The 14,852-nt window shown below is 47.5% G+C and overlaps 1 protein-coding gene across 2 annotated transcripts in view; it reads right to left on the bottom strand.

Moving 5' to 3' along the window:
- Positions 1-12,556, bottom strand: part of TMEM35A (transmembrane protein 35A) — a 100,024-nt gene extending 87,468 nt beyond the window's left edge. The window contains exons 1-2 of one of the 2 annotated variants that reach the window (XM_069613019.1): positions 12,153-12,556; positions 10,527-10,623 (exon numbers count right to left, since the gene is read on the bottom strand). In XM_069613019.1, coding sequence (XP_069469120.1) covers positions 10,527-10,623; positions 12,153-12,272 — 217 coding nt within the window. In that variant the 5' untranslated portion in view covers positions 12,273-12,556. The remainder of the gene's footprint in view (positions 1-10,526; positions 10,624-12,152) is intronic. The other variant, XM_069613018.1, reaches the window with a different exon arrangement.
- Between the last annotated feature and the right edge of the window lie 2,296 nt (positions 12,557-14,852).

Below are 14,852 nucleotides of genomic sequence, written 5' to 3'. Positions count from 1 at the left end.
GCCAGACATTTGGTCGACCAGACAAATGGTCGAACCAATTTGGTCGAAAACCAAATGGTCGATTTTTTTATTTTTTTTATTTTAACCCTTTTTTTTATTTTTTTGGGGGGTCCCCCCCCCAACCCCCTTTTTTTCTCTAAAAACCCCTTTTTTTACTAAACGAAAACCCGAAAAATAAATATATAAATAAAAAAAAAATTCGACCATTTGGTTTTCGACCAAATTGCGTCGATCAAATTACAGTCGACCAGTTTTTTTTCGACGAATTGACTGGACACCTTGTAGGAGATGGTACAGATCACATGGACATCAGGGAAGGTGCCATCTGCACGCCAGGTCCTGTTCTCTTCATTCGGGATGGGCTGCTTTGTGTATGAGGGCTATGAGCGCGGTTCACATGGGCATCAGGAAAAGTGCAGTCTGCATACTGGGCCCTGTCCACATCATTTGCCACAGACTGCTTTACACATGAGGTCACGGTATGCAGCATTGTCGGAGAAGCCACATCAGTGCCACTCCCTAGTCCAAAAGCAATCCAGGTGGTCAGCCTCACACGCCCGAAGCGCACCGCTACGCCCACTGGGAAGGGAAGCCACAGGGCCAGACTCCAGCGAGCAGGCAACCCCCCACGCCCCAAGTGCAGGGGGTGGGGGGGACCAGGGGGCTGCCACTGTGCTCCGGTGTGCCAGGCCCCCGCAGCACCACCGCGGTCCAGGCCGGCCACCAATTCCACAGCCAAGCCCCCATCCGACACATCCAAGGCTGCTTTCTTCCCTTCAGCCACACTCGCAGGTTACGCTCTCAGCATATGCCGGCTCACGGCAGAGCGGCCAGGTAGAGGAGGCACAGCACGCAATGTCCATGGGCCAGCCCCCCACCATGGGCCCACTCACCTCTGGTCCACCGACTCCCTTGCAGATTCGGATAACTGGTCTGACTCAAACAGTGGACCCGCGCCCGCCTCTCACCAGCAACGCCATCAGCACCTCACAATCCGGCGGGAACAGGGAGCGAATGCCGGCTCGCCAGCTATTCAGTGCGATCTCTGGGTCACCCCCTCTGATTGGGGCCAAAAGAACACTGAACTGCCGAGCAGGTTTTCAGGAGCCATGCAACGCGGGGAGAGGGGATAGCTAGACATTTCCCATCCTCACTTCGTCCGAGGCACTTAGGAAGCCATCTTGCTCGATGGCATGCCTAGCCACGCCCCCCATACAATCGTTTTTTAATATTAGGTACAATAGTTCAACAAATCATAGTAAAAAGAAGCTCAACGTGTTTCCGGAATACATATCCCTTCATCAGGAGCAAATATACTTCAATTTTTATCAAAATGTTCATTCTTCAAACTCCAACAGTATCTACAAGGCAAATTGGAGGCTCGTACCAGACTATTACAAATCGATCTATATAGTATGTGATTCACAGTGCATTTCAAAGATGATACCACCGTTTTTTTATACATACACAGGAAATTACCTGTGTGGAAGAACTTTCAAACAATGGTGAGATGAGTCAATTCCATTAACTAATCTTGTGTTCAGAGTTTCAGGGTCTGTCAGAAAAGCAAACGAATCAAACAAAAGAATGTCTCACCCTGCTGACCATTAGCCAAATAGAGATCATGAGACTTAAGAGCGAGCGTAGCTCTCTAATATGGCACACGTGAATGCTGTGTTCCAATGAAGATCATTGGTCATATGTCCTGGTAATCAAGCGTTAGAGACACCCCAATCCTCGACAGCCTACAAAAGGTATGTAGCGAATGCCATTTGTCCAGAAGATATGACCCAATTACATCAAACTGGTAAAAAGTCTCATTGCCTTCCTCCTTGTTAAAAGAGGTCGGTCAATTTCTGCTTAGTTTATTGCTGTGTGGTCACACAAGTCCCAGCAAGGCATTTTCTGATTTTGATCTGAAGGCAACAGACAGAGTATATACTGTAGAGTATGTCAAATTGGCTCAGTAATTAGATAAATGTAGGGGGCAATATGCTCTTACCCGCTTATCTTGCAGTAGACCCCCTGTTGCGGATTAGTTGTCAGGGTGTGTGTCGCTGCGTACCAGGTTCAACGTTCTGTAATTTAATGAAGTACGATGGATGTGGTGAAAGGTGAGGAATTCTTAATAGCGGTTATATGAACCAAGCGTGCGTCTCGGTTAATACTTACTCTCTAGGAACGAGTAGCGGTGTATCCACTCAGTCCCAGTGGGCGCATTGACGTCCTAAGTAAACAAACACGGTAGATGCGCTTTGGTTGGCTACAGTGATGATGCCAGATTGCTAGTGGATGTAAATTGACAACTAGGAGTTGGCTGTCAGTGAATGTTTGTCCTACACTATCAGATGCCTCTGCTGAAATTAGGCTTCATCTCATTTGGTGTGGTCACCATTGTGATACCATGATTAACGAGAGCATGCAGAGTTTTGACAATGGTAGCATCACATGTGAATAGTGCATTCATTATTCTCAGTTTAGTCTTCTTTCTAATCAAATATCGATCAACAAAATATATCAAAAAGTGAATTTAAGCTCATTTTAAATCGGAAAAGAATACAGTGTATTATTCTCCAAAGAGGTTACAAAAGTAGAGAATAACCTTGCTCAGTAACGTTATCACTAAATTACCTCGATTTACATGAAAGAGTGCCTTATTTACTGCATTGCTGAAATACTTAAATCTCAATGTATAGATTATATTATCATAATGTATGCACAGGTGAATGTACAGAGATAATCTATTTGGATCATTAGAGGATGTCCACTTTGTCCCTGTAAGTGTGGCAATATGATCTGGTGGGTAAGTGTCCAATATAAGTCAAATTATGTGATATGTGTTCAATGAAATGATATTAGCAAGTATTTATCATTTACGCCAATTTGGACCATTGCGTCCAGTCTATGGATCTGGAACATTTCTCTTTTTGCTGGTGTAGAGTTCATATCCCCTCTTCTAGGTGGAGTTTTGATTGTTTCTAGTACAACATACCTAAGTTGTGCAATGGAATGTTGCATTTCTGTGAAGTGTTTTGCACTGGAGACATCTGATTATTTGTACAGATGTTAGATTTATGTTCGGTTAGTCTTTCTTTGATTTTGCGAATGGTCTGGATGTGAGGAATTCAACCATCCACACAGGGAGAATGCGCTCGTCTGGACTTTTGATTTTTTTGTTTAATAAAAATGAATGATGGGAGATTAGCATCCAAAAATATGTGCAGCCATTCCGCCCCCATTTTATCTGATCACTGCACGAAACGCGTAGTCACGTGTACTCTGGGAAGACACAGCCTACAGGCGCGGTCTTCCCCAGTCATATTTAGCTGGAATGTGACAGCCACGGGTACATCAAAGCAACTCAAGAAGGGGAAGGCACACTTTTCTCCAGCCATGGGCGGCCTAAATTTAAATATCAAAGGCCTCATGGAGTGGCTTTCCCTAATCCGGCTGGTGGCAGTGCATACTAATGAGGAATAATTAAAGCAAGCCTGGAGGAGAGGCTTGGTTGCCGGAACAGACAACAGGAAGGCAGGCTAACACCCCTTTGGTATGCAATGTGTCAACTTGAAGCTAGTTCCCACCCCTATGTATGAAAGGCAGAGAAATGCATGTCTGGGTCCACTATTTACCGTAGGCAAACCCCTGCATAGCTGACCCCTTTCAGAGGGGAGAAGTATGTGATTTTAGGGAGGCAAGAAGTCTGCTCTCGCCACATACTTCAAGGGAGACTGTGCGCTTTAATCAAGAGTCACAGAGGGCTCAGTTAACCAGAGAGACACTTTGATCCTCAAAGACAGGAAGATGGGTGGGACTTGGGTATATGTTGTCACCCCTTACCTTTCCCTGTTGCAGAGCACTCTGGTCCTGACCTCATGCATAACACAAGATTGTTGGTGGGGACCCAGGATTGGTTCAATAAGGTAGGTTTATCCTGCACCAATCGCTGGGGCCTGTTTGGCTTTAAAAGAGGGCTGAGCCCCTCACTTAGCAGATCATCCGAAGCCTACAAAAAGGAGTAAGAAGGACTCATTTGGAACCGGGCTGAAGGTACAGTCTACCTTAGATCTTCTGCAAGTGAAGAAAGGTCAGGCGTTCCAAGAGGGAAGCAAGATCCCTCCCCTGAACATCTCGCAGGGAACAGAGGGGGATACCAGACTCAGAGGACCCATCCAGCAGCTCCAGAACCGGTACCCAGCCAGCACACAGCGTGCCCTGCTAGGTTCTGCCAGCAAGCTTCCTAGGTGGGAAGTGCCGGAGAGTCTCTGGACAAAGGACAAGGCTGTTGCCTGCAAAGCTTTGGGCTGTCCGCCTTGAAAAGACGCCACAAGTCTTGCGAAGAAGCTAGCAGGAGTGCCACACAAGCATCAACCAGTGTCCATCTTTTTGGAACATTTTCGAGACAGTCGAGCCCTCGAACCAGATCTGCGTGCACCACTGAATGTGGTCACGCTGCAGTCACCAGAGCCGTCTGAGCCGCCTCGTCAAGCAGATGCGCCAACCAGCAGAGACAGCGATTCTTGGCCGAGCCGCAGCGCCAGCCAGTCTGCAACCGTCCATCCAGCCTTGCTTGCCGAACTGCCTACTGCCTGATACCGGCAACTGTCTTTCACCACAAACTCTGTTTTAGATGCTAGGCCCCTAGAGACAGTTACAACAATTTGCCCCTTGGTGCTGAAACCAATAGCCTTGAACAGTAAGACTGATTACTTTACCAACTACCCTCCTGTCAATATCCAGAGTGCATCCCTTTCCTTCGTGAACTGTCCGTCTGTCTGTGTTCCTTTTATAGGAGTTGTATTTTGTAGAGGGCTAGAAACTGTCTGTCACACCCAGTGGTAATACACTATTTCCATGTACCAAAAACCTACGGATGTGAACAACACGTTGCACTATACGTGTTATCATCCTGACCATCTGAAAAAAAAATGTACCGTTGAGCCAATGTTTGAGAATGCAAAGAATTAACTCAGGAGATCAGACCTACCGTGAAAACATAGCAAAAGTGACCAAAAGATTTAAAAGCAGAGGCTATCCCGACAATATATTGGAAAAGGCTAGAAACAGATGTTCAATGCAAACCAGAACCAGTCTTTTGACACCGAAAATACACGATAAGGATCCAACCTTCGTACACTTCATGCAATACTCCAGACAGAGCTGGCAAATTAATCGACTTTTGAAGATCACGAGATTAGATTCTCAACTGTGTACATTATTTCCCAAACCACAAATAATTGCATATACACGAGGCAGAAACCTGAGAGACGATCTGGTGAAGGCTAAAAAAAAAAAACAGATCAGAGTAGATAAACCTTTCTGGGCAAACCTAAGTTTGGGACCTTCCCTTGCTTAAATTGCAGTCACTGCAACAACATCCAAAAAAGAGACCAAGTCAGACATCCCAGAACAGGACAAAGGATTCATATTAAACAATTTGCCACCTGTGATTTCAAAATTCTAATAAATGGTCTAATGTGCCCTTGTGGCAGGATCTATGTAGGACAGACCACTCGCAAAATCAAAGAAAGACTAACAGAACATAAATCTATCACCCGTACAAATAATCAGACATCTCCAGTGGCTAAACACTCCTACGTGGAGGTAACGAGTCGGGTACTTAAGGGTTATCTTTATTGATTGACCCAACTATTCCTCGTCCGTACTCCTGCCTCGTCCTCACGGCTTGCCCTCCGGAAACATTACGGGCCATCATGGAGAACTCAACTGAGATCGTGGAGATTATATACCTCCACGAAGAGTGGGCAGGGGGGCTAAATACATTTACAAATGGGTTATGTCATGGGGGCCGTTGCCGCATACATACGTACTGTGACGAGGAAGAGTAAGACCAGAAGTAAAGATTACAGGAAAGTAAGTAATTCACTCAAATTCTCATAGTGCCCCGTCTGAAAACGCATCAAATACAGATTTTCAGGACATTCTTTTTCAGTGTTCTGGTTATTTAAATAGTGTCCCAAAAATGTGATTTGTAACTGGCCCCGCAGGGACGTCATTTGGGGGTCGCCAGAGGTCGCAAGAGCAACCTCTGCTGATTGGACAGCGACCTCTGTCACTCTCTTGCGACCTCTGGGAGGGGCGTGGCTTCAGCCACCAAGCGTTGCGTGCTGCGTTCCTCCATTTTGTGAGCAGCACGTGTGGTGTGGCACGGCGCTCCTGCTTCACGCTGTCCAACAAACAACAAACACGGTAAGTCAGTTAAAGTTATTAGATTTATGTATGTTTGTCTCTCAGGTCGTCACGTCACGTGTAGTGTGCTGCTGGGTTGGGATCTGGTGAGTGGGGTCGGAAATGCGGCGTCCTTGCCGCGGCGGGTTCTAGTGCTGAACTCCCCTGTGGCCGCGGCGCCGCTAGCCAAAGGCCCAGGCTGAGGTGTGTCACAACTCGGCCTGGGTCTTGCCTGCGCAGGTGACTCTGAGTTGCCGGCCTCCCCGTCCCATTAGAGAGAAACCTGGGGGAAACTCAGACACGTGCTGTTATTAACGAGATGCCGGCACTGGAGGTTCCCGGGGGCTCTTCTGTCGCCCCCTCTCTTCCCTTTCTACTCCACCGTGTGTTCTATATTACGCGGGGGCCAGAGCCCGGCTCTGGTGCCTTATTCTGTGTCCGCGTTCAGCGGCCTCTCTGTCTTGCACCGGGTCTGTCTTTATCCCGGTCCTGTTCCTCGCGGCTCTCTCCCTTCCCCGCCGACTTGCTGCTTGCTTCCGCCCCCCCCTCCGCCAGCTTCTCCCCTCGGTTATTTCGTGTCCCCTCTCCCCGTCGCCTGGTCTTCCCTTCTCCCCTGGTTCTCACGTCCTTTGTTTCGGCCCCTCAGTTCTCTGCCCCTCTGTTCTCTGCCCCTCTTAAACCCCTGCCCTCCCCCGCTTCTCTTGTTGGTTTTTATCTCGTCTCTCCACCCCTCTTATCGTTTTATCTCGTTACTTTTCTCTTCCTCACCGTCTTCTTATTTTTCTTCAATTTGTTTTCTATTCCCGTCCTATAATGTTTCTTTTTGTTTGTTTCTCGGCCTGGTACTTCCTGCCCTGCCCCCCTCCCCACTTTCTCACCTTCGTGTCCTTCTCATCTTCCTTCACTGTGTTTATTTTTTCTTTTCAGCCTTTTCCTTTCTTCCAATACTCTGCCTTTACGCGTCCTCCTAATTGTTTTCTCGCTCCCCACCCCGCCCTTTTGATGGCTTCTGTTTGAATTTTCCTTCTGAAAGCTCGTAAATTACCCCCCCACCCCCAGCCCTCAACGTAAAATGTGTATTCCATCTGCCAGTCCGGTGCTGGAAACCTAAAAAACGACTCAGCCTTTTATCCTCCCTGCGCCTGTAGATTATCATGAAAAACAGCTCCTCTTAGTTACAGCGCTTCGAAACGGCACGACCTGTGGCAACAAGCGCTCTATGAAAGGTGTCATTCTTGCATCTGTGTCGAAAACCTTCCGCTTTCCTTGCTCTTATTATTTATCTCCTCCCCCCTCCTACGCACCATTCTCCCATCTTCGTCTCTCCGTTTTATTCTTCTCCACAAACCTCCTTGCACATTCTTCCTTCCCATCTCTTCCTCTCTCCCCCTTTATTTTTCTACATGTAGTTCTTTGTCCTGGTTCGCGGCGTCCCACTTTTCTGTTACGACTGTAATCTTCCCTTCCTTTTTTTCGTATCCCTTTCCTCTGTTACTGTACTCTGCCTCTTCCCTCTCTATCCCCCATTCGTCTGTTACCGCAATCCTTCCCTTCCGTCCTTCCCTGCTCCCTTTCCTCTGTTTCTGTAATCTCCCGTTTCCTCCCTTCTCTGCCCTTTTCTTCTGATGCTATAATCCCCCGTCCTACTCTCCCTGCCTCTTTTCCTGTTACTGAGCCAGTGCTGACGGCCAGTATGTTATAAAAAAAACTTGACAAGAAAAGGCAAACAGCTTGTTTTATAGGAGAGCACGCTTGAACAGACGGCTGAACATATTCCTCTCCCCCTATTGCAAAGTTGAAGTACTTTCAAAAGACACTTCACATGGGCACATTGCAACGGATGTGAATATTATGAAACATATAATATTGCAGTGATCATGTAAACATGGTCAGGTGTAAACTGTAAGCACCGCAGCACCATCCTGTGAAGACATTTGAAACACTTGTTGACCCCCCCCAAATGCTCACACAGTGGTGTGGTGCTGTGGGTGCAGATGTGTGCCCTTTCTGTGCACGTCTTGTGTCATACCCTGCCTCCAGAGACACTTGCAAGGGAAACGCACGGAATCCCGTCCCCCTGCCGTTTCGTGTTTCCATTGACTAATTCCTCCAGTGGAAACAAGAACAGCTGGATTTTTGAGTGCACAGCCCAGGACATTAGCACCAGCAAGTGACAAGATTCACAAATGAAAGGCTAACCAGTCTAAATAGTGTTACTGTGTGTCTACAGACGTCGCATATGCTGACTTTGCATGCTACATTAACGTTCACTATTACAGATGTTCAAACTCTAGGCTATTTCTTTTTTTTAAGTTTTCTGAACACACATATTGTGCAGGGAGGTACTTGCCTCCCACAAGAAGCCCATTTCCCATGGAAGACCTCCCGATCAGTGCACTCGCATACCCTGGAGAAATACAACACAACATTGTATATTTCCTCAATGGACGTCGCAAACTGTCTTGAGTTCATCGGACCGCAACCCCCACTGCTTGATAGGTGTCCTGTCCTGTGTATTTTGGGAAGCATTCCAGCCTGCTAGCATTCCAGACCTCAGCTCATGTGCCAATCCATTAAACCCATCAGAAACTCGTCTCGGTGTGACAGCTTTCAGGGACTCCCCACCAAACCACCCCATGCATCCCCAGCAATAAAAATGCACAGCGCGCCTCATAAACCCAGGCTAGTAGGAAGGAGCTACACATCCAGGACTACAATGGTACATTTTACAGCACACATTTTGTGAAAGATTTGGCAAAAAGCCATGGAATTGGCAATCGGTTTTGTAGGGTAACGTGAAAAAATTGTCAGGTCACCAACAGTGCACGGTAGCATTTTCTAACGCATTTTCATGATTCCTTTGCCCACAATAAAGGCCAGTATTCTGCCATTGCAATAAGACATTTTCCTTCTGGCTGTACTCACAACACCTGCTAGGATCACTCAGAACCCTATGAGCCCATCCAGAAATCAGAGGTTGGCTCTGCCAAAAAAAAAGTTGCCTTTACCTACTCCTTTAGAAATATGGACCTGTAAGAACCACCAAGATTAAGTAACCCTTTCTGGTCTCCCCATCAAAGTGTGTCATTTATCCACTCTGCTGAGCTCAAATGCCCATCCTCGCAGAAGCCTGGTCATGCCATCCCTGCTAGCTAGAGCCCCTAGGACCAGACGCGCGATTAGGCATGTCCCGCACTCACACTTAAAATGTATATGTAAGGAGGAACATTTTAGGCAGAAAGGTCAGGAGAAAGAAACTCAAGTACAGAATAAGTGACTACGTGACAGGCAGATGCGGTGTGATTGTGTTACGCTCTGCCACTTGCCTTTGTTAGTGGTTCACCTAAGGCCTGTCCGGCCAGAGTGCAGGGCAGGGCAGAGGCAGGGCAGAGTCACATAGCTGTCAGGTCACTGGATTGCTCTGAGTCCAATCAAAGTAATCACCTACCAGCCTCTGTACAGACAGACTAATGTGTTGCATGCTATGTCCTGCAGCCTGCCTTAGAGTCACATACATTACCTGCCACTGTAAAAAGCAGTAGGATCTGTCACTGAAATCTGTAGGCGGTAGGACTGCTTAAAAAGCAGTAGCCTACTACCTAAATCTGTAGGGTTGGCAATTATGTTAGTATAATGAATTCAGTGCTGGCACGGCAGGGGCTTTACATTAGGGAAAGTAAGCAAGCCGCTGATGCCGGCAGCACCAAATTCGTTTTACTAACGTTACATTTTGTCTTTTATAGATCATGTTGGGGCGGGATTCGAGGCATTTTTACTTCCTGCTGTAAGATAATTCATTGCCGGTTCCATGTGCCCCCGACCCCAGCCAGTGTCCATGTGCCCCTCGTCACTGTGTCCATGTGCCCCTTGCCACTGTGCTCATGTGCCCTCCTGAGCCCAGCTTACAGCAACAGTTTATGCAAATTAAACTGCTTAAATTAACCACAGGCAGATGAAATCCAAGTCATTTGTGGCCTGCAGCCTATACATTTTGCAATGCATTTAACTAGGATTTTACATTGTGACACGACATTATGTAAACTGCTCCTTGCCCGAGCCACACACTCAGCATGGGCCTGCTGCGGCCTACAGAGCTAGTTCCTAGAGATCCTAGGGCAATGGTGCATAACATGCATCCCTCTGAGTTACAGAAGGTTAATGATGAATCTTTGCCTGGCCTGAAGTCATTCTCTAGGTCTGTCATGTGCAAAGCCTCTGTGGTCCAGTTTGTCTTTGCATGATGCGTGCGCCCCAGAACTCTAAAACTCTATTAAAAATTAATATGGTCTGGTGTTGCACAAATTAATCTTTCTGATATTTTGTTATTATTTTCAGACCTGCATCTTCGTGCGGGAGTTCCTTCCTTTCTGTGTTCTCAACGCCAGCAAACAGTACCACCATTGAGCAGCTGACATCCAGCCTTATCTGTGACCGCTGTGGGAGGTAAATGAACGTGAAGCAACATATTGAAAATGTACAGCATATGTTAATGATCTGATCTGTTAGTCCATATCTATTTATGCATTTCAGCCTTGTCCTAGTTGTTTCAACACTAAATATGGCTTTTTCTCTTCCATTTAATCAGGAAACACCACAAAATTAACTTCAAACTGTATGACACTGAACGCATGCTTAACTTCAGTTTTTTGGGACCCACAGGTTTCCTTTTTTCTTAGGGGCAGAGTTTGAACAGGTTGCAACTGTTAATCTCTCACATGTAAAGTATTACCCTGACAGATAGGACTGACCTTAATGCACTGAGGGATAATGCTTTATTAGGCCACTTCCTGTGATGTCATGGTGGGGGCGTGGTCTAATGACATCACGTCCTGTGGGGTGTGGTCAAATGACATCACTTCCTGTGGGGGTGTGGTCAAATGACATCACTTCCTGTGATGTCACTCTTGGGGGTGTGGCACTGTGATGTCACTTCCGCTACCCCTGGCATTTTGGTGAAATGACGTCCCTGTGGCCCCGTTCATATTTTTAAAAACACCCTGAGCCACGCCAGCTTTTCCGTTCTCCTCCTTCCACCCTCTTGCTTTGCAACTGAACCATTCAGCTCAGCCTCCCATCCAGTTTTATGGAGTAATTTGAAGATGTTGAGCAGCACTGATATTCACATACAGCAGGAGGCTGGCGGGAAGAGGGTGCGAAATAAGCAGGCGTGTCTGTGTTAAAGGCAGGTGCTGGCTCGTCTGCACGCAGAAAGTGCTAGAAACTAGCGCTAGCCAAGCACTTCGGAGCAGTCCAGCACAGCTTTAAACCTCTATAGGTGCCATGTTATGCAATATGTACGTTAACGTAAGTGCTCTCTTGTAGCGCTCTGTAACGGATGGTAATGTAATAACTGCCCATTTAGAACAGGACATCATCATGTATGTTTTATTTCAGAGCGTTGACATTTCTACGAAAACAAAGCATTCTCTCGCTAATGAGCAAAATAAAAAGGGTGAAAAATCAAATTCTCCCCCCTTCGGTCACTAGCGGTTATAGGAACGTGTCTTGACCCTACACCAATCTGCGGCAAGGCTCAGAAGTCATTTGAGCGTCCCGCGATTTCCCGAACCTTCTGCATTACAACAAATATCGGGGCAACCCCACTTGATTGGCCATGTGACCTGACCTGACCCACACAAAGCGCGCAGAGACGGGCAACGGATTCAGGACGGGCGTCTTCGTTCCGCTCTGCAAACAATAACAATGCGGTGACCGGAATGGCTAGAACTCCACTCCGGGGACTCCCCATCTACCGGGACAGACATTGCATTCTCGCCTTTTCTGCGTTGAAAACGACTGACAGCGGCCGCGGCCGCGGCTGCGCCAGAGGAAACGACTCGCTAAAGATGTACCACCACGGCCCTGCGCGTGTCCGTCCGTCCCTGGCAACGGCAATCTGTCCGGGATGAAAGAGGCAAAAGGCCGGAAAAAGGCATGCCTACATGCCGCGCAGCGCCACTTACCATCTCCCCGTAAGCATCCTTGCTGAGCCGGGGGGTCAGCTTAATGGTTCCCATGAAGACAAAGAAGAGCCCGAGAGCCACGGACAGGGCCACGATGGTTACGGTCCTGGGGGAGGCCATGGGCGAAGACTGGATGCGGATGGCCGGGGTGCGCAGGGTCTGCCGGGTCAGCCTCACTCACAACTGAACCCGTCACCCGAGTCGGACAAGGCGAAGGAAGCGAGGACGGCAGATGCTGCTTACAGCCGGCGACAGACCTTCGGGAGTCAGAGGAAAATCACCCAATGGGTCCTAGTGCCTCCTGCTCACAACCCGAGATCGATGCAAGGAAGCCTCATATGCTAAGGTTTCAGCTCTGCACTATAAGAGGGCACGTCATTACGGGACAGAGAGTGGCGATGCTTTAACCTTGCAGCCACCATTTAAAGTTACACTGTTTTATTGTAAATTGTCCAGATGATATGCCATTGGCATACAGTATAACAAATACATCTAGACGGAATAGAATTGTGAAGATTCATGGAAGGATTAATTACTGCTATTAAATCTTCACTAGATTTGAACAAAACATCAACATCATTAAAAGGTATATTGGAGCCTATAATTTTGGAAAAAGAAAGAAGACGTTCTGAAAGATTCTTCTTGAAAACTAATGCACAGTCCTCGTCTACTTATGAGAACCAGAATAAGGACCCCGGAACAAAACAGGGGTTGCCGATGGGCGAAAACAAGAGACAAACGAACTCTCAAGAAGAGAATATTATGGGTGTCAACAATGAAAGCCAGAACACTACTAAAATAGTGGGCGCATACGATGCGGAGGAGGGGAGTCTTGAACTACTCCCCACCGCGACGACGCTTGCGCATACACAAGAATCGGATAGAATCATGTCTGAAGGAGACAAGAGAGAAGAGCAGTTGACCGTGGCACAGCTGTCACCAAAGAAATTTGACAAACTAAGTGAGGGGGATAAAGATGGAAATAAGACCTTGGATTCCCCATAAACGAAGAGACTGGCTTTCTGGAAAAAATTGGATCAGGTAAGAAAAGTTGCGGCAAAAGATACATAAGTAAAACAGACGCCTGTGACGAAAAACAGTAAAAGCGCAACCAAGTAAGCAGGTCTCTAAAAAGAAAGTGACGACCACAGTCCGTAACATCTTAGTCCGAGGGACGCAGAGATTTTTGAAAGAACATCCAGCAGGAGAACGGACAACATTAGGGCTGTGGACGTCCAGGTTGGAAACTCGGTTACCAAAACGCAAATCCAAGAACAAGAAACGACACAAGAAGACAACACTGATGAAACCCTACTCAACTTATCAACTTACTCGGATGATATAGAAGTAGTTGGATCTAATACTCCTGACTCCCATCATTGGAATGAGGGCTCTGAAAGAAAAGGCCAACATGAAGTAACAGATGGGATATCTGTAGAGATAGAAAGAAGATGAGTCAGGGTCGGTAGTTGTTGTGACTTGACTGTCGTGTAGTCAGGAGAGACCTCTGTCCACAAGTGCCGCACAGGGAGGAGCAAAAAGACTCCCTGTGCAACCCTTGAGGCCACAGGTGGGAGATCGTCTTCCTCCGGAACCGCAGACCCTCAGAAACCCCGGACCACTGCAAAGAAAGCACTGGTTAAGTTATGCGCCCAACAACCACCACTAGTCAATACAATAACAAGTTGGAACAGTCTTACCCAGTGGAGCGGTGAGGTACTCCGGTATACCTATGGGGTTTTTCCGGGATTCTCCAGAACCCTCCCTATCAGGGAAGTATTGCCAGAAGGTCCAACGTACTTGAGATGGAACGGGCCCACCCGTTGTCAAAGTTCAGAACAAGGACCAGTGATCGTAGTGCCAGGGATAAAGAAGACAAAGTCCAAAAGCAGTCCGTGGTTCGTGGCCGGTAGTTCAAAAAACAAAGCCAAGGAGATCCAAAAGCAATTCCGTGAAGCAGTCCAACGTCGGTATCCGGGAATTCAAGAGATCAGGTACGTAGCACAGTGTCCAAGGATTTAAACAGCTGTGAAGCGCTGGTTGCACCGACGCAGTCGTTTAAATACTGGCGCTTCGCTCCCCATCTGGACACGTGACCCGCAGCCTCCGGTCACGTGATCTGCTGCCGCACGCGTGCGTACCTTCCGGGTCACGTGACCAACAGCCATGTCTTGGGAACGTGAAGCATTCCTGGAATGCGGAAGTGCGGCTGCACGGAGTCGATCCCTCAATCTCCATGGGAGACGCCAGTGAAGCGGGCGCCGTAGCGGGTGGGTTGCAACACGCTGGGGACCATGTGGTGGCAACCTAAACGAGGAGGATGCTGGTAAATCCCGGAGCTGGGCATGAGATCGGGAGGGGTTAGACACCGTAGAGGGGGGACTGGGAAACCTATTGTGATCCCTGCGAGTCATGACAGTAGTCTTAAATCCAGCATCTGCAAAAAAAACTATTAATAGTAAGATTTTCAGATAGTGAAAGGATAGTGACATAAACCACCACGAAGACACCCTCCTCTACAAGTTGGACTATGGTAAGGGAGAACGATATCTTGGACCCCGAACTATTGGCAATTGAGGAATATAAAAATTGGGGAACAGAAAAGAAAAGGCTTTAAGACAAGGATTGAAGTCATGCAAACACCTGGAGAGAGGAAAGTAACAAAGATAAACGACAACATTAAGATCACACGAACAATTG

This window comes from Ambystoma mexicanum, chromosome 5p, assembly GCF_040938575.1.
Source record: "Ambystoma mexicanum isolate Mex_15411 chromosome 5p, UKY_AmexF1_1, whole genome shotgun sequence".
In the NCBI taxonomy this organism is placed as follows: Eukaryota; Metazoa; Chordata; class Amphibia; order Caudata; family Ambystomatidae; genus Ambystoma; species Ambystoma mexicanum.
This window is presented reverse-complemented; position numbering and strand designations above follow the sequence as displayed.